This window comes from Cyprinus carpio, chromosome A1 (assembly GCF_018340385.1).
Source record: "Cyprinus carpio isolate SPL01 chromosome A1, ASM1834038v1, whole genome shotgun sequence".
In the NCBI taxonomy this organism is placed as follows: domain Eukaryota; kingdom Metazoa; phylum Chordata; class Actinopteri; order Cypriniformes; family Cyprinidae; genus Cyprinus; species Cyprinus carpio.
In genome coordinates, this window is record NC_056572.1 from 22,611,764 (window position 1) to 22,632,926 (window position 21,163).

The 21,163-nt window shown below is 36.1% G+C and overlaps 1 protein-coding gene across 12 annotated transcripts in view; it reads left to right on the plus strand.

Annotated features, from left to right (window-relative positions):
- Nucleotides 1-21,163, plus strand: part of LOC109095528 (GRB2-associated-binding protein 1) — a 64,280-nt gene that overhangs the window by 5,620 nt on the left and 37,497 nt on the right. Inside the window, exon 1 of one of the 12 annotated variants that reach the window (XM_042758002.1) lies at nucleotides 8,646-9,564. The exons of 10 other annotated variants lie outside the window; for them this stretch is intronic. Coding sequence is in view for 1 of the 2 variants with exons in the window: in XM_042757939.1 (XP_042613873.1) it covers nucleotides 19,284-19,286 (3 nt within the window). In the remaining variant the exon portion in view is untranslated. Of the gene's footprint in view, nucleotides 1-8,645; nucleotides 9,565-18,355; nucleotides 19,287-21,163 lie in introns of those variants that run through there. One more of the 12 variants, XM_042757939.1, reaches the window with a different exon arrangement.

Genomic DNA, 21,163 nt, shown 5'->3' on the forward strand with positions numbered 1-21,163 from the left:
CTTGCTGGTCTGAATTCAGTGGGGTGCACAGAGAAACAAAAGAGTAGTTCTTTACTTAGTGGTTGAATTATTCTTTTAGTCAGGATTTATAAAATCTGCTTGGGTGGGGGAAACCTAATCGCACAACTTTTTGCTGAAACAAACATGCACAGAGAACAGAAACAAACAGTGTTTGTGGCCGGGGTTATCGGCTTAGCTAGGTGCTGGTGCAGACATTTTTGGCTCATTTGTTTTCTCTCTCACTCTCTTTCTTCCCCTCCCCCTCTTTTTGCCAGTCTCTCTCACTCCCCGACTGGTCATTTGTGTCCAGAGTAGTTCTGTCAGGGCTGAGAGGGGCCCTGATAATGGATTGCCTCTGCTATCAATTATTAACTGTAACAAATAAGAAAAAACCTTTTGCAATATTAATGTGCTTCACTCCTACCCAATATAGCTTTTCAAGTGATGGACAGAAATGTAAATTCTTGGCTGAAACTGAAAATTCTGCACACACTGGGCTGAAAACCAAAACTGAAAATGCTAATTTGGAATTAGCTTTTGTTTTGAATGACTTGCAAAACAGAGATGGTGTTGTTTCTTTGACACTATTATGATGTGCATGCATACAGAATAGATCATAGAAATGCTTAACGATGTTACACATAATTTGCCAAAAGAATGGTATGTTTAGTACAGAAGCTTTTCTGCCTTGTCACATGAAAGATGATTTCTCTTTTGGTGCATTTTATTTGACATTGCATTAAATAGCATCACAGCAAGCAAATATTCTTTATTATTTTGCCTGACTAAGAGGGTGACTGTTGTATGTTAAGTTTGGCCTGGGAAATGCAAATACACACTGAATACAAACTAGTCTGTTTTGATTTTACTGTGAGAGTCCCACCACACACAGAGTGTCTGGACATTGGACATGGTCCAGGTACATTGTGTCTAAACTGCCACTGGTGAATATATAATTTACATGTTATGATTTAAAAAATTGCATGTATTACCTTTGTTACTGCTTGTTTTGCGATTACATCTTTTATGTTGTGTAATAAACTTAGACGATGCACATCATTTTTGCCGAATGCTAGCGTTGACGGCACAGCTGCTAATGAAAAAGCAGCTCCAGTTGTGCAGCTTAGAGATTGAAAATGACAGCGACGTGCAGAAAAGCGTTGTCTGTTTCATGCACAACTTGAACAAACTACATCAGGTAAAGCTGTCAGCTGTGTGGACGTTAAAAATTCTCGTTTATAATCCATACTGATATGGATTCTTATTTTATAAGTCTATATGCTATGTTCTGTTAATGCGTGAAAAATTCATATTATTTGTTGTGCACTTGCTGTCCAGTAATCACAATAAGCTTTGTGCTCTGTTGCCTTTTAATAAACAAAGTATCAGCTTTAAAATTCTGCCAAATTTATAACGAAATGAAAAAATAAATACCCTTTTGTCAATCTTTAATTTGGCATGAGCGATTGCTTTAGCGTCTCAATTCAAGCGGCTTGTGAAACCATCATATCTTTCTCTTTACTTATATGAAATAAACATGAATGGACACCAAAAGGTATATTATAAGATACAGTACAACTGAAATGTCTCATGTAATCTCTCATTCATGGTTTCAGACTGCGGAAAACGTGCAACGGAAAGCTTGTAAACAATGTCTCGTAACAATACGTTTACTTCAGAATAACCGTTCAGTGTCCATAAGCTCATTAGTAAGCTAGAAAAAATAACTATTAAGAGGAGCATTTTGCTAAATATATGCACTATATTGCATAGGATATTCATATTTTTACTTGACCTGTTGGCTACATCATAAGAAAGAATGGAAAGAATGCAAAGAGCTAAAGATAAAATTCAACACCTCCTATATAATTGCATGTTACTAATGAAGAAAAACAGACTGGGGGTGTGCAAAATATATGACAACATTTATAGGATGCGTTGAGGAGGAGCCCAAACTATACTCAAGAATTTAACAAATTCTTACAAATGAATCTATGTAACATGAAACTAACAAATAACCCAACTCATGATTCGATTCACGATTTTGATTTCACTATTTATTTATTTATGTTTTACAAAATGTTTCGATTTTGTCTCACTAATCATAACATAAAACACCCAACCTCAACATGATAAATAAAAACAATTTTTACACTATGATAAATGCATATAAATGCTGTACAAGTTCTGAATTGACAAGACTATTTTTTATAAAATATATTTGCATATAATGCTACATTGACTTGTCAGTGGCCCTCAATCAAGTTAGTATTTGTTTAGTCATTTACCTACATTACATCCAAAAAAGTATTTGTTTAGTCAAGTACTTTTATTCTCTTTTTAAAAATTATTTTATACCCTTTTAAGTAAATAAATCGTCATTTGGCTACATAGCATCCCATTTTAATTGCATCTTTTCCCACATGCGCACTGCTTTTCTCTGTCAAAGATTCTGTTATCAGCTGTTAAAGTAATAGTTGACATTGTTGACATTTTATGCTGAAAAGGCCATTTGTGGCTTCCTCTTTCAGCTGAGGCGTTTTGTAACTGGAACCCCTAGTATACAAGTAAACTTATATTTTTCTGATCTGGATTTATTTTTGTCAGAAAGAGTTATCAGAATCAAGATTATATAATGGCTCAGTATTGTTATGAAAAACACTGGCCAATTCCATCATTAGCTGTCACCATTCTAATCTGCATCAATTGTGCTTCTTCTACACTTCAGGTGATAAACAGTTTCCAAAAGAAAAATAAAGGCTTACGTAAACATTGGTTTAGTGGAGTGTATTTTCAGTCATTTCAAGGTCTTGGCATTTAAAAAGCGAACACATCTATGGCTGTGATTATTGTCTGAATGGTTTTTAGAGAGGATATAATTGAAACTTTTCATAAACATAGGCAGATAACCAACAGGTTTGTCTGTACTTTTTGGAACAGCTGTGGAGTAACTAATAATATGTTGTAATAATAATAATAAAAAAAAAGATTAATAAAAGTGTTAAACAGCTGGTATGAGGCTGACACTTTGGGATCCATATGATCATGTAGCTGCATTCAAGGCGATATTTGTGCGGTTTGCTCAGGCGAGCTCTAGTGCCTTAGGTGTATGCAGATTCTCACAAGAGCATTACATTAGCATTGGATAAGCATTTGTTGCTCGGTTGATTTGATTTTATTGGCAGGATGGTGTGTGTTTTAGGATTCCAGTGGTGAGGGAACAGGCCTCAGCTGTCGTAACTTATTCGCACAGTCTGCTCTCTAGAGGGCCTCCAAAGGCAGTCTCTGTCTGGGAGTAGGGAAGGGGACCTGCCCCTTTAACACACACTCACACACACTCACACATAACCATACATAGACTCTCCCTTTACACTATGACCTTTCTATTTTTGCTGGGAAGCTCAAGAGTTTTTTTATTATTCACCAGGGCTCCATCAGTTTGATCCAGAGCACAAAATATTATATACAGGCTATTTACATTATTTATTGGTGGGAAACTATTTTGTGAAATAGTTGCATTGAATTTTTCCTGTTGTTGTATTAAACCACTTTCATATTAAGGTTGCGTGATTTTGACAAACATCTTTATTTATGTTAATATTTAATATCACATATATATTTTTTAACTTTTATATTATTAATTTCACTGAATGTAATTTGTTGTGTGGCAACTGCATGCTACAAACTTCATGCAGGTTACACATCTAGAATAACCTGGGAGCTATGTTCCTGTTTATTGCTACCTATATAGCTCTTAGCAGCATAAAAAACAAAATGTTTTTTTTACATTTTGAATAAATGACATGCAAAAAGTGAGATGTTAATGTCACATGATCGTTCAGAAATCATTCAAATATGCTGATTTGCTTCTCAATTGTTGTCAAATTGTTGGTTATCAATTATTAATAATGGTTCTTATTATCAGTGTAATTATCCAAGTAATTTTTAGGATTCTTTGATGAAGAGCAAGTTCAAAAGAACAGTATTTATTTGTGATGGCAATCTTTTGTAACATTTTAAATATTTTATCAATTTAATGCATCCTATTATTTTTTTAATATTATTTGCCCCCCACTTTTGAATGCTATGCATCACCATATTCACAGAAATATTAACCAACAAAAATGTTTTTCAACATTGATGATAATAGGAGATGTTTCTTGAGCAGTAGGCTAAATCAGCATATTAAAATGATTTCTGAAGGATCATGTGACACTGAAGACTGGAGTAATGGCTGCTGAAAATTCAGCCTTGCATCACAGGAATAAATTACATTTTAACATATATATTAGAAATTGAACACTTAATTCAAATTATAATACCATTTCACAATATTACTGTTTTTACTGTAGTTTTGATGGCCTGGTAAGTAGTTTTTTATTTTATTTTTGAGGAATCTAAATATTGTTTTTGGCACATAAAAATGCATTGCTATAAATAAAATGTGATTATTATATAGGATAAGTGTAAATATTAGCAGTGCAGTAAAAAAAAAAAAAAAAAAAAAAAAAATCTGTACTACTGGCCAGACTGGGACAGCTGAAAAAAATCATTTGTTGTTGTGCCATGACTAATGTGTTTAATAGCCCCAGTCTAGTAGCTCAGGATCATACAATTAATTCAATTATTTGTCTTGCTCAGTTTCTCAAGAATTGGTTTTATTTCACAGTTTTTCTGTCTGTATCTAGAAGCCCACTGTAGTCATACACTTCTGGTGTTATCTGTAATGTTTGTTTGAAGTACTCAGTCATTGAGCATGACGAGCTTAGCTAATTATAACCTGCTGAAGTGCTCAGTGGCCCTTTGCTATCGATGCTTTCGACATCTGATTCACAACACGTTTGATTAGCTTTTATTCTTTTATGTGTCATCATCTACATATCTAGACTAGTGTTGTTTGGTCAGCTGATCCCGAATTAGTCTTTGGCCAAAGTGCTGAACTGCGAAAGTATGTACAGCAATGAGAGGCTTACAGGAAAAGGCAGTTTGTAAACAGATGGGAGCTTTTATTTGCAGGGGATATTTGTTCAGTCTTGTTCTTTCCCATGCAGAGATTAGATAAGAAGGAAATGGAAGTCTCACACTTTCATTTTCTCAGTTTTTTTTGTTCTCTGTTTTCCGTATAACATAGTTTGTTTTTCTATTTTTTTTTTTATTTCTTTTTTTCACAAAATCTTGCATGAGGCTGTAGAGTTATTTGATTGAATTGATTGCAGTTTTGGCCCTGATTACAAGCCATATCGATAGGACTCGGCCTCCCTTAAAGCGATAGTTCACCCTAAAATGAAAATTCTGTCATGAATTACTCATCCTCATGTCGTTCCAAACCTGTAAGACCTTCGTTCATCTTCGGAACACGGACTAAGATATTTTTGATGAAAACCGAGAGCTTTCTGACCCTGCATAGACAGCAAGGTAACCACCACGTTCAAGGCCCAGAAACATAGTAAGGACATTGTTAAGATAGTCCATGTGACATCAGTGGTTCAACCGTAATTTTATGAAGCTACGAGAATAATTTTTGTGTGCAAAAAAAACAAAAATAATGACTTTATTCAACAATTTCTTCTCTTCCATGTCAGTTGATGTTCATTCACGATGCATGTGTGTTCATTCCTCTGCTTGCAAGCAAGCCGCAGTGCATCTGGGTTCTGTCAGAACACCAGTTCCTGTGTCAGCATCACCACACGCATGCGTGTTACTGTCGCGAACGCGCATCGAAGACTGACAAGGAAGAGAAGAAATGGTTAAAGTTCCTCATCTGCCCCCTTGCGCGCTCTCTCTCTCTCTCTTTTTCTTCTGTTCTCTCCTCAGCTGCTCTTCTGCTCCTGACGTGTCGTTCTGTTGCAGGCCGAGGTGCCTGACAGCAGCATGGAGACCATTTCCTGTGCTGCTGTGCTGCCACTGCTGATGGTTCCCAGATGGATGTAGAGAACTCTTTCTCTCTTTCCCTTTCTTTATTTGGAATAAAGCCTAGTTATGGGCCTGAGCACATTAAGAGGAGGTGTTGGAGAGAGAGCGAAATGAGTAGGCTGCAGGACCTGCACTGGAAAACAGAGCCGTATGGAATTGAAGAATCAGTTTTGGCTATTGTAGTGACACTCCAGAATGACTGACGACATAATCCAAATTTACTGTAATAGAAAACACGTGTGCTTAGTGAACATTACATCAGAGCATTTGCAGAGGCTTTCATAACTAAAACCTATTAGTTTATTGTCTGCACAAAATGAAAATGAACTAGCACGGAAAATAACTAAAAAGTCTACATGAAAGACTTTTCTTGTGTACTATATGAGATGTTGTATAGGTAGCCTCACAAACCACAATCTTTGTGCAAGCACGGAAAAACAATCTTCATTAATGCACTAATAAAATTTACGCATTAGAAAGCACAAACAGTAACCTGAGATTGTGTGGCAGACTAAAGGTTTATGGCAGTGATTCCTGCTTTACTATTCACTGGTGGCATTCCTCCACCACTGCATCAATAATACCATGGCAAAAGGATTTATGTTTTACTCAATTTGAGTTAAAAGTCTAAGTAGAACCTGTAAAATATTGGTGAGAAAAGCATGTTTGTTACATTGTCTTTCCCTGCTGTACTCAAAAACAAAAATGCATGAAGTATACGTTGGTTTTATCTTTTATGCTTGATGTACATGTTCAGCGTAGTATTTGCACACTGTATGTGTACAGCCAGACTTTACGAACCTTGCATACTTTATGAAGTGAAAGTTGTTAAACTTGAATCAGTGTCATTACTGACTGCTTGTTCATATGACAATGTCTAGTTAAAGGTGCACAATACATAAGATTTTAAATAGTATTGGTATGTTTTGATAACCCTTTACAGTAAGTTTTTGCATTAAGTACCTTGAACTAACAGTGAACAATAATGCAAAATTTCTAAAGATCTTAATTGTGCAATATGTAATATAACCAGCTAGCGATTAAAATGGGTACTGCTGTCCAAATTAAAAATATTGTTTCTCCCACCCCCTTCTCCCTTAGAAGCGACACTCACGCAGGTTGTCAGATTGAGGACATGCAACAGGAATGAAAGCGATTGACAATTATACATTGTAAGTTGCTGAGATTCTGTGATCTCTAACCCATTTAGTTTGCTGGCTTCCATGGCTGCGATACGCTGTTGTCAGCTCGCTGGCAACCAGGGATGTCGAAATACTATTGGTTAAAGGTGTCACATGATGTTGCTAAAAAAGAACATTATTTTGTGTATTTGGTGTAATGAAATGTGTTTATGCGGTTTAAGTTAAAAAAAAAACACTTTATTTTCCACATACTATACATTATTGTTTCTCCTCTATGCCCCGCCTTTCTAAAACATTTTGAATGATTTTTACAAAGCTTATCATTCTGAAAAGCAAGGTTTGCTCTGAATGGACAGTTATCCAGTGCGTTGTGGTTGGCCGAATGCCTCAAGTGTGTGACGGAAATGTTACGCCCCTTAGCATACTGTGATGCCATGTCCCGGTGCGACGAGACAAAAACAATAAATGGGGGCATAATTACTGATTATAATGACTTGTACTCTTTTTACACATTGCATTGCATTTCACTGCGTAAACCTAAAGCCATGTCTGCATTTGTGATTGGAGAAATGACAAACAACAAGCGCTAGTCTACACTGCTCAAAACTCGTGTTTGAATCATCTGTGGCAAATTCTTTTAATATGAAAAACGTACTTACAGGCTGTGAGTCAGAACAGCTGGCATTGTAGTCAGGAAACCGTCCTCCGTAAAATGCTCTGCACACATCTGAATATTTGGGTCAAACTGTTCTGGAACAGTGTTGTAAATACAATTTAACCTCTGATTTCTGGTTGTGTCTCTTTTGGAAGGCCAAGAAAAGTAGTTTGGCTTTCGCAACAAAACACACAGCATCTCCACGACATGGCAGCGGCAGCAACAAAAGTTAAGCCTTCCTTCTTTGCGTGAACATTTGGGTGGCATTATGCAAAACTCCCCACATAGTGATGTAGACATCTGGGGGCGTGTTTAAACAAGGTGTTTTAGGAAGACATGGACAAGTCTTAACTTTTATAAAGAATATCTCTTTGGGTTTGAGACTTTATTCTTCATTCTTATCTATTCACAAACAGCTTGTAACACTCCAAAGAGAAAGGAAAACTTGAAATCACATCATATGACCCCTTTAAACTGGCAGTGGGCAGAATCACATAGACCAAAACAAAAACAGGCATTCTGACAAAGATGAATAACTGGCTTTAGCATTGTTTTTGGAGAAACATATATGTGAACTTAGCATGTTTCCTAAATATCTGCAAATGTATTATGGTGTTTGTATGCTTTGTACAGTCAAAAAATTACATACATCACCTTTTAATACGGTTTTAACATCAGTTAAATTATCATGAACAGGCATGAATTAACAATAAACAACAGTATATTATATTTATAAATTAAGATTAACCTAGATTAATAAAAAATAATAATACAAATTGAACAATGAACATTTTTATACTTTACTCTCCCTCATGTCTTTCCAGACCCATAAGACTTACTTATATTTGAGACATGAATTAAAGTTTTTTTTTTTATGAAACTTAAAGGTTTCTGTCCCTCCATTGAAAGTCCAAAACTTTGACACTTCAGAAAATTCATAAAGACGTTATAAAATGGTATATATGAATAATGTAATCCAAGTAATCTGAAGAGACACGATTGCTTTAGATGATGAAAAGATTTCATTTAGGTTTTTATTCATGAATAAACACTGACCCACACACATGCAAGAGCACATGAAATATGGGAAATGAAAACTCTTACTGTAATGGAAACTCACGGGTGGTAAGTAAATGGTAACAGAATTTTAATTTTTGAGTAAACTAACTCTTTATCAAATTGAAACTTATTGTAAACTGTTACCTATGTAATATGGGTAGGACCACTTATTGGGTTTGAAGCATTAAGAGGCGGATGATGGGCTTCTGGGTTTTGGTTAGGCTGTGGATTAGACTATATGATCCCCAGTTTCTCCCGGTCCCTACTCAGGATCACAGTGGGCCATTAGTGTGTAGGAGGGGTCAAGCTGGAGACAAGCTGTTAAATGCCGCCGCCGCCCCGTGTAATTTCTCAGGTTACCGTGAGTCTGCTGGGGCCTTGCTCACATCGGACTACCCTTCCCCCTCATTGCGAGTGAGTGTGTGAAGGGAAGAGAGCTCTCACCGACAGTCTGTGAGAGTGCTTTCTCTCCTGATTGCATTAGAAAGTCTGTTCAGTGTGGTTTGATATCTCCAGCCTGGCATGGTGCCAAACAGAGATACTCTTCATGTGTATAGCTGTGAGAAGCAAAAGACCTCTAATATAGACCATGCAGTGCACAGGCTTGTTTTTGATGTGAATGCAGTGGTGTGGACGTCTCCTTCCACTCCAGAAGTGCTGATTCGGGATGTCTTGTTTCCAGTCTACATTTGATTCCTGACTTGCTCTGATTATTAGTTCAGTAACCTCCATTATCCTTTTTTCCAAAGAACTTTGGATTAAGTTTCACTTCAGTAAATCTGCTCAATTCTCAAGGTCAGTACGGGTTCCTTTCATTTCCTCATTGCACGTTTTGTTGATCTTACGGGTTTTGGAGAAAGACACCTGACTTACACTGCAGACGAGTGGCTCTAGAGTTTCTGTTGTGGTTTCTATATAAGCAGGTGCTTGCAGCCTGCAGGTGCTTTAACCACAGTGTATTTCTATGCTTGACTTTGGAACCTGAACCATTCACTGGGTTATTATATTCTCTGTTTGATGACCACCATTTACATATTTTCCACTAAATTTAAATTGGAATCTGCTGCATTACTTTCTCCTATCTCAGCTTAATGGTAATACTGATTACTTTCTCCTATCTCAGCTTAATGGTAATACTGTGAGTGTTTTTGTAGGATGATTTGTTTAAAATGTGTAGACACTGTAATGTTCTGTGAGATTATGAAAACATTGGTGTTTTGGGACTGTCTGTTTGACCAACCAATGGAAACAATTAGAAAGTGTTTTCGAAAACCTGCTTAGATATGTTTGATGATGCTAGCTGCACATAAATTATGCAATTTAACTTTTAGTTCTGAGTTTTGTGTACTTTAGAAATGACTTTTATATTTTATTAAAGTTTGTAAATGTCAAATTTAATTTAATCTTATCTGTTATATAAATGCATGTTATTGATCTTATTATGACTGATTCATTTATTTATTTACTGATTTATTTTTACCTTGTAATTTTGCAACATTTGATGTATGCTGGATGTTTCCAAAAAATAGTCTGCTTATACTTCACCCTTCCTTACAATCTACTGAAAACTTGCATTCACATCTCTTTCAATCAACAACTGATGGATAGAACCAAGTTTTTCATTTCATTTGGATGTGCATCAAAATACAGAAGAACAGATCTGTTGCTAGTTCTGTTACATCGCAACTTTAATAGAAAAATAGTTAGAAAAACATTCTTTGGTGTATATTTTAGGTCATGGAAATATAAGGGAAATTTAAATAAGGCCTACATAAATCAATACATGGAAAAGGGAAATCTTCAACATAAATAATTTTAGTTATGCACAGCTCTACAAAAAAAGTTTTGTCTGTGAGAAGTTGCACTTTGTGATTGCAGTTGCTGTGTTTTTATGTATAACAGTAAAGGAAAGTGTTGGAAATGAAATTCCATGATTTTGTTCAAAAGGTGTGAAAGCATATTTTCAGCTTTTTCTAGCTGTTATGTTTGGCTTTGGTGTACTAGATGCAGCCATGCAAGCTGAAAAACTAAGAAAGTATTGTGTGGGTTTTCTTCCTGACACCTGAGTCGTGGAGGTCGCTGTCCGTTTTGGGCTCTGCTGTGCTGAGCACAGAGTGTTGGGTGCTAAAAAAGAGAGGATTGTTTGGACAGGCAGTCGGACAGACCTAAGCAGTGCTCCAGTCATGTGAAGAGAGGCTGCCAAGGCCAGAAGAATGTGTTGAATGTGAATGACGCAGCTTTGACGGAGACATGTGACTTTGAGAGCGATAGATAGAAAGGAAAGGGGATCAGGGAGGAGGGCAGTTGCCTCATGCAGGCAAAGTGCCACCCTGCTGACCTTTTTATGCTAGCGTAACTATCGCCCCCTTGGATCAAAGAGCAGGGATGGAGGGAACTGAAGAAAAGAGTGCGCCTGTTTGCGTATGTCTGAGTTTGTTGATGTCATGCCCCTTTGTTTCTCTTCATCTTGGTCAGATGACTAGCCCATGCCTTACCACTTGGTGTACTGCTTAGACGTAATCCATAACCTTTGAAATGTCCTTTAGATGGCCTTATAAAGAGTACACACTCTCATGCAAACGTTTGTGCCTTTGTTTTTAAATGTCAGCTTTATTATACATATTAATCTTTAAGTGTTGCCTTTAAGTATGATCATGCATGACATGATAATATTTTCTGGTATTAGATCAATATGTAATATATTATGATATTATTGGCTAACACATCAGGATTTGCTGGATATTAGCATTATATATGAACAGTATATATCACAAGCATTCATGCAGAGTGAATTAAATCACAAATTGTTGAGGAAAAACTTGGCCTTTATGTTGAATGATTAAATATAGTCGCCAAAAATGTTTCAGTATGCCATTAAAAGCTATCCAAAGCATGAAATTGTTTATTTTTTGGAGAAAACTACACAAAAAAGTATCTTTGCCTGTAAAATAGAAAAAAAAGCAAAAAAAAAAAAAAAAAAAGATAGATACTTGAGACCACAGATATTTTAATAATTATTATTTATTTATTTCCCAGTAAGAAAAGAAAAACAAACCTTTAATTAAATTAAGCTTACTGAATCGCAGGCTACTGTCAGATAAAGCACAACCAAACTGATGTGTGTATACGGTGCGTGTTGGCTATGTTGTTTCCGGCAGGGGCGGGGCGGACTGGGCGTGGCAGTGGCGGGGCTCGAATAGACGGGTATCGCAATATTTATTAAGGCGATTATCAATAAAATATTTTTTACAAATCGCCCAGCCCTATGGTGTATGTCCCAAGACCTTTAGCATGTCTGTACTTTTTAGTGGATAATATAAACTAGCTAAACGGAAGTGTCTGTGTATCTAACAGAAGCCTGAGTGAACTTTACATTAGTTTAATGGCTATTGATCAGTGACCTGGTTTCTACTTTGACAAGCACAATGTAGTACAGCATTCACAGTTGTCCTTCAGAAATGTATTTCCTTATCAAGCTTGTCTGTCTGTGGTTCATTTTCCTTATCATGAACCACAGACAGCTTCTTTATATTCAGTTAACTACTTTTATTTGTGGCAAACTCATTTGAGTGGCACATGGCAAAGCTGTGACACACCAGGCTGTGATGACCTGCACTGCCTCAATCTGTAGAATCAGCAAGAAGGGAAAGCCAAATAATTGTTTGAATTGTTTGTTCAGCACAGGCTGCAGTTTCAATTGTCTCTATTAACAACACAAATATTGTTATACTGGTGATACACATGGAAAGATCAAAACAATGTTTTTATAATTAATCTTGTATTCACTGGATATTCTAACATCTTGTCCAGCACCTTTATGATGTATGATATATATAGTGTGCAAAATATAAAATTATTTTTACATTGCTTTTTTTCTTGTGGAAATATCCTTGTTTACATTTTTTTCCCTATCTGCTCTGGTGTATTTGCTGTGTGTGTGTGTATATATATATATAGAGAGAGAGAGAGAGTCTCTGTAAGTGACATTACTTTGAGGTTTTATATATATATATATATTTTTTTTATATATATATATTTAAACCTCAATGTTATGTCACTTACAGAGGCTCTTTCAAAGTTTGTCAGAGTTTTTCAGTTAGTTGTCACAATGTTCAAAGAAAGTAAATGTCCATCTCCATTCCCATATGTTAATTATATCATCACATATGTTTTTACTCTCTTAATGAGTGACTTGCAGGCATGTTTTCTCCCAGTCTGCTCCTGCACACGGTGTTCTCTGTAGGGGGTCACTGCTCTAATGGGCTGAAATCATGTGTTGTACACACCTTTCACCCTTTACCACCTGCTCGGACTTTAACAAGACTGTAATTTATGTGTGTGCACAGCCACAAAAAAGTTTTTTGAAGGTGTTTTAATGTCTAGCTATTTAAATGTTGTTGTTTTTGTATCAGTTATCTTAATATTATCATTCATTTATTCAGTGTATATTAATATTTATTTAGAAAGTTTAAATAGTATATGTTGCATATTATATAATAATATAAAAACAAAAAAAAAAAAAAAAAAAAAAAAAACACAGTGTCTTAATATTGTGTTAGAGCCCCCTCCAACAGGTTTATATGCATCTAAGGTCAGAAAACATTGTAATTTTCTCAGAATATACTTTTAATATTAGAATAATTTTTCAATGATTTCAAAACGATTCGTTCGAAGCAGTTCTGAGATTAAGGTCTGTAAACTCCTCCCTTCAATAAGCCTACTCTGCTCTGATTGGTCAGCTGACCAAGTCCATTGTAATTGGTCTTGCTGGTAACAAAACGTCCATTACCATAATTATTATTTTTTTGTAAACTTGTAAACAAAGATGCCATAAGGTAACAAAAATGGCATCGATATCACTTTATCAATTCGAGCCAGAGTCCGAGGATGATACCAATGCAGCCGCTAAACCGGAAACTCCATCGCAAGCACGACTTGGACAGGATGTTTCTCAGTGGTAAGTTTAAACTTTGTATGTGGTACTTTACGTGATGTGACAGCAGTTTTATTGCATTCATTATTATTATTTACTTATTTGAGGTGCACGTGTGGGAGCCGTGTTAGAATGCCCAGCGAGGCTGAAAACAGCGTCTTCTCGACATGATGTAAACACACTAACTAGCGGAAGTGTGTGTGGACAGGTCAGAGTGTTGGTATTTCACCGGCAGGCGGGGACTATGCAAATGTGTTACCTAGTGACGTATATAGGTAACAGGCAGAAGATTCGAAAATATAACGCCTCATTACAGCGGTTCAGAGTTAACTCTTTCTTTTGAGAGACGATATCTTTATTTATCATGCACTTTTTTTTTTATTAACAACTTTGCAGTCTGTTTACATTAAAGGATAGCTATGTTACAACCTGCAAAAAAGATTTTTTGAAAACCCATATGACCTGCTCTTAAAGTTAAAATCAGAGACGCTGCTATACTGTTTTACTATAGTAATAACAGTAAATTATTCATAAGTACATGCAATTAACCCTATAGTAAGTTAATAATATTATTAGGTACTTAAATGCACAATTACACTATAAGAAGGGTACTATAAAATAAAGTGAAACCAAAAATACCTAAAATGTTTGTAAGATTATAACATGATTGTAACAGTCACAATTTTGTAGTTCCCTCATAATCAACACGTATTCCAATTACCATCTTATTTAGCTTACAGTATAAAATGCTGTAAGTATAGATAATGGATAGATAATATAATCTTATAGATAATATAATATATATCTTTGGTGTTTATTTAGTTTTTATTACATGCAGTGTGCACTAATTTAACGTCTAGTGAATTAAACATTAATGCAATGTTTTTAATTTATGCAGTGTATTTAAAATCATAATACACTGGTGAAATTTTCACTTTTACAGTTGTCTCATAGTGCACCAGCCTCTATAGGCTCACATTCAGATCCAGTTCTGCTGTGAAAACCTGAATGAGATTGTAGTAAACTGATCACAAGTCATCTGTCCAGTGATCCACATTCAGATCTCTTTCCTCAAATCACTCGCAGCATGTTGTACATTGTATTTGCCACTTAAAGAAGTTTTCCTTTGCTGCAGAGTTATATGGCAGTCATAAATAACTGAATGACAAATATCAGACGTGGTATTGTTTGGGACTTATCTAATCAGTGCAAGAAAAGCGTGTGAAGGATGCTCTGGGATGCAGCCTCTTTTTCCTTATCTCCACTACACCATGGCTCCATTTCCTGTACCTCTCGCTTCTTTAGGTATATAGGGACAATTAGATTTGACCCAAATAAATTCTAGGCTCTGCACTAAATGTGATTTGCTGTGGTTAGCCTTGGCCTGAGATTTGATTATGCTGGGTGACTGGGATGACATATACTTTCACAAGAGGCTACTGGAGAGAAGTGAGAAAGACTGCTAGTGTGCACACACAAGCACACATGCTGACTCACAAAGCTGTATGAATTCTACTGAGATCTTACAACTGTCAATACTTAACTTATTGTCTTAGTAGGGCTGGATCTTGCTAGTTCATTCTAACAGTACTTATGCAAAATGCATCTTTGTCCATTAACAACCATTCAGAATTTTGTGGCCAAAAAAAAAAAAAAAACCTTGCTAACAGTGTACACTACCATGCAAAAATATGCTGTCTGTAAGATTATTTTTTTTTTTGCCATAAATTGAGCAGAAATACAATAATAATACAGATAAATAATGCAGTAAAATAATATAATAAAAACACTAATATTGTGTATATTTTACATACATATTATATATACCAAATATGAATTCCAGCCATTACTTCATTCTTCAGTGTCCCATGATCCTTCAGAAAGCATTCTAATATGTTGATTTGCTGCTCAAGAACATTTCTTACGATCACCAGTCACAAAACTATTTTGCTACTTAATATTTTTGTGATTTTTTTGTTTTTTTGAGGGTATTTTGAATAGAAAGTTCAAAGGAACCACAGTTATGTGAAATCTAATGTCACTAATCTTGGTGACATTATAAATTGCTTTAATGTCACTTTTGATCAGTTTAATACATCCCGAATAAAAATATTCATTTGTCAAAAAAAAACTAAAAACCCCAACCTTTTTAACAGTGTATAGTATGTTATTTATTATATTTATCACAATTTATTCATTTTAGTTAGTAGTTCATTTTAGGTCGTTCTTAGTCAAAATGTTATTATTAATAACACTTTGCAGTGTTCTTGTTTCTCGTTATGTGTACTTACTATAGCAATAACAGGTAAAGTATGCATAATTTCATGAAATAACCATAAATGTTGTTAATTAGTATTATATTAATTACACACATTTATATGAATTACACCTAGTTACTACTCTCAAAGAGGAATAGTGAGCTGTATGTGCAGAGACTTTGCATCAAAGCAGAATGTTCTTTCTAATGGGTATATTGTTCAGGCACAGTCTTAACGTGTATGGAAAAGACGCAGTGAGCTCTTGTGCAATCCTGGTGGAGATACAGGGCAAAGCGCTGAGTCTTGACAGGTATCATTTGGGTGACTGCAAGCTTTCTTCTTCACTGAAAAGGCTGTTGTTGTCATAAAAGGGAAGGTGGAGTGTAGGAAAAAGAAGAGAGGGAGAAAGGGGGAGGAGGAGGCCTCTCGTTATTTTCAGTCTATTGTGTCTACTTCCTGTAGGTCAGGGGTTATTGGAGTAGAGTGTTGCAGACTAGCTGTGGAGCAAAAGAAAAAAGAGAACTTCCATATACTCAGAACATCAACACCACAAAGGCAAGATCAGTTTGCCAAACACGTGGGACTACAAACAATCAACCTCAACAGGTAAATACAAGACAAGCTGTTGGAATGATGCTGCTTCATGCATCCCGACTCTGTCCAGTTCTGTTTGTTGCATGTTCCCGGTCTGCTAGTCAGTATCCTGTTTTGGTAGAGCATTTGGTAAATAATTGAAATTGAAATTTTCCTTCAGTATTGCTTGGAGAGGATTCTTGTTCTGCAGTCCATTTACGACCGTTTGCGGTTTTGTGTTTGCATTAGTGCACTCATTGATGTGTTTACTGGCTTTGCAGTCTCGTGACCAGAAGTGGAAGAGATCGGAAGAGGTTGGAATTGTTTTTTAAATGTCTCTTATGTAACTCGTGGGCTTCCTGAGAACAGCCATATTAAAGCCCGGTTAATGGAGAGAGGGAACCTCTTTTACCATTAGCCAATATGGCCATGGGCAAATCACATTAACGCTGGACTGCAGCTCTGCAGGGAAGGATGCAAATCAAAACCTCCATGTCGTTCCTTCCAGTCCTGCATCACCTCTTGTGAATCAGGTTGGTTGACTACATTGTTTTGATTAGCCTAGTTGCAAAAGTGACTAGCTAATTAGTCATTGGTGTGATTTAGTGGTTTCTACTTAATTTTTAGTGGGCCTACTGAATGTGAACAACCCAACTTTGACTGTTGTGTGAAGTTTTCTGAAATCCTACTAATAATTAGTTAGTAGTAATAATAAATTATATAATAATTAAAATAAGTAAAATACATTAAAATAAAATGTATTAATAATTATTGTTATTATTAGAAACTTAATAAAACAGAAACAAATTAATAAACCTTAAAGGGTACATAACATACAGAGTTTCACCTAATCTCTTGTTAATCTTGAGTACCTATAGAGTAGTACTGCATCCTTCATATCTCCAAAAAGTCTTTAGTTTTATCATATTTATAAAAGAAAAATACAGCTTTCCGATTCTCTCCGGAAAAAGCCGAGCTCCTGGAGGCGTGCCGTGGGCAGAGCTATAATACAGATGTTTCGTGTTGTTTCCATTAACATATATTTACTTATGTGCGGATTTCCAACAAAAGACAGAAATCTGATGCAGTTGGACTTACATGAATGGGGTCTTTTATCACTGGGACCGCTCCATGTTTTAATAGCAAACGATGTGCAAATCCAGCGTCGACCTGGGCATTGTTTATAAACATTCGTCACTGAAATGACGAGAACACACAAACGCACTTGCTACACTCCGTTACTGCCCCTGAAAAACAAACTGCATCCACTGTTCGTGTAAACGCTGGGTTCTTTGGGTAGCTGAACACGGTAAACTTTCCCTAACATCCAAAAACACACTTATTTAGAGACATTCTTGAACAAATCCTATGCAGTGCTTCTGAGGATTGCCCGATGAAGCACGTTGATGAGCGCGGTCTCGCTCTCCTCTGGTCGACATGTGCGTGGGTGTGCTTTTCCGAGAGAAATGCTCATATAAGGAGTTCCACCATTGTCTACGTCATTTATCCAAATTATTTTTTATTATTATATTTTTAAAACTTTGGCCATGTTTAGTATGAGAATCCATCTCTTTAACACTGTGAACAACTATATACATGAAACACCATTATAGCCCCCCTTTAAGTTATTTGCAGTTTTTTTCAATGCTAGAGGTTGTAACGATATCCAAATTTTTTTACTTTTTACCAGCACATTTTAAAAATTCACAGCTAATATGTCTTTATGAACACCCTCTGTTATTTAAATCATTAAATATAAGTATATATTTGTTTCAAATTAAAACAAGTATTTCTTAGTTAATTAAATATTTAAGCATAAGATGTTTCATAGTTTTTCTTCAAGAAAAATAAAGAATCAGTAAAGAAGTCAGTAAAAAATAGAATAATAATAAGTCAGGTCACAAATGTTTTGCTTGTTGCTAGTTTAAAAGTGTTACTGCACAATATTTAGAGACAGACTGTTACTTAAACAGCACAGTGTTCCATTTGCGACTGCATGTTAATCATTGTTGTTGTTGCAACTAATGTGTAAGAAGTATACCCTCCTGCATTTGGAGACTTTAAGGAAGCCCCCCTTCCCCCACCAACATAAACCAGTCTAAACTTAGTCGTGACCAACCATGTAGCAGACGAGTGACAAAGGAGGAAAAACAGGATGTCTTTTTCTCAAAGTGTGTGTTGGGAACAGATGACCAGGAAGATGAAAATTGCCAGCGAAGTGGAAACTTCCACTTTGTATCTTTGTGTTTTTGCCCAGTTGAGACCGGTTGCTCATCTGCTGTCCCACAGCCAAGCATGATGGTAAACTGTAAATGATTAAGCCCCTCTTTCCTTCTCCTGCTTGCGTTTTTGCCCTGTTCCACACTCTATTTCACGCTCCTTGGTTAATGTTTAAATCCCATCTCAGTGCAGCATTTAGAGGTCCAGCCACTGCATCAGTACTGGCTCTCAGCTCACATTTCTTCTGTAGAAGGAGAGAGAAAGAAAGTGAACCAGCTGTAATTCCCTTGGAATTACTGTAAAGGGCTATTGATCTCTCTCTCTCTTTCTCTCTCTTTATTTCTCTGCCCTAATGGTTGTTATGGATTGACCTCGGCTTGAAAACATGCTGCCATTCTTGTCCTGCGTATCTGCCACATTGCCGGTCATTTGGAAAGGGAGCAGTTTGGAATAAGAGATGGACACAGACTCAGCAGTTTAGTGCAACATTCAAGGACAGCCACAGCCAGGATGGTGTTTAAGGACAGTGGATGGTGGGTCTTCTAATTAAACTGTAATATTTTACATTGTTTGTGATGCCGATGTTGCACACAGCTGGAAGTAGGACCATGTGCAGATTTGCATGGAGTCAGAGTTGCGGGACTCTCTAGCACCATGTTTTCATTTTTTGAACTTCTCATACTGGATCAGTAGGTGAAGTTTCACAATATCAGAATTTCCCCAGAAAGACACACCATTCCAGTCTCAAGGTGAGAGAAATGGTAATGCATAGTTTTAATATTGAGTCATATTTCACCGTAGCTTTTAATGTGTGTCCAAAAAAATGTTTGTGGTTTCTATATCAAGTTTGTTATTTTGACTGTTGCAACGGGTGTTATTTTCTAACCTAGTGCAGGTTATTTATTCAGTTGGTTCAGCTGCATAGGATGTGCTCTGTGTTACTTTATCTTCTACTACTATTTGCTGGTGGTGTTTCTCATAGGCTGCATTCACAGTCAGTTTTTGGGATTGACAACTTTATTGTCTTAAATCGTCCTGTTCATAGAAAAAGAAACCCAAGAAATGTCTTGCTAGACATTATTTAGTCGCATATGTGAGCGATTTACTCACATTGTACTCTAGGGGGTTGCTCATGATGGGAGAGGAGGCATTATTGTCCTGTCCATACACAAGTGCACATGTCATCAGAATAGAGATGTGGTTGTGAGAAACTGATGATGTGTTTTGCTTCATTACCAACATTGTAAAAATACAAATCTTGTCCTTTAACAAGCTGCTTGTTTCAAACTTTTTTACAGATTTATTTTTGGCCTTTTTTGCCTTTATTTTTATAGGTCAGTAAGAATTGACAGGAAGCAAAGTGGGAGACAAAGAGTATGGGGGTAGAATTGTTGCATTATTCCAAAAAAGTAGATAATGATCCACAAATAAATGTGAAGCGATTAACAAGAATCAAACATATTCACAAAATAAACAGAATGAGGTCCACAAATAAATCTTAGAGATTCACAAACATGAATTAAATTCACAAATAGACTTGAAAAGAAAAAATATATTCACAATTTTTTTTTTTATTCTACAAACACAACTTTGCCTGGCATTTATTTGTGAATTGCGTCCTGTGCATTTGTGGATTTTGAGACAATACTAGCATCAAGACATAAAATTTTATACAGTAAAAGATGTTTAAAATTGGATTTTGTTATATCATTAGACTTTGTATCAAGCCAAGCCACAGTATATTTTACGTGCCTTTGAAAATGCCAAAGAAACAGTTAATAATCTATTTATTTGGAATAATGCAACAATTCTACCCCCATAGAGGAGAGCGCGGGAAAGGTCAATGAGCCGGGACTCGAACTTGTGACTATTATGAGATTTTTTGAATGTATTAATTTTATTTTATTGCTTTAAATACTTTGAAGTCCACCTGCCTCCCTGTTAGATGTTTTGTGAGGCCCCCTGATAGAGAACCACTGAAAGAAATATAGAGAGTATTTCTTAGAGAAGTGAAATGTACATAATAACTACAATATAACCAAATGAACCTATATCAAAAATGAATTGAATTGAGTGAATCCGAATCAAATCAAATTGCGATAGTCTACATACTAAAGTGTTTGTGGCTCTCTGGATGACCTTTCTAAGGGCTTGGCTTCATTTAAAAAAAAAAAAAAAAAAAAAAAAAAAGATTGAGAATGGGTGTTCTGTGAAGGCAGGACCGCACAGCTGCCTGCATCATTCCCAAGGTTGTTTGAATCAAGGTCGGGACAACCGGCCTCTCCCTTCTTATACTAACTATCTTTTTCACTTTCTCTTTTTCTCATGTAATGTCATGAAAGAGAGGGGGATTTCAGATTTCCTCCCAGATCTCCCAAAGTACTTTTAAGATTGCTGCTTTCAGAGTCCA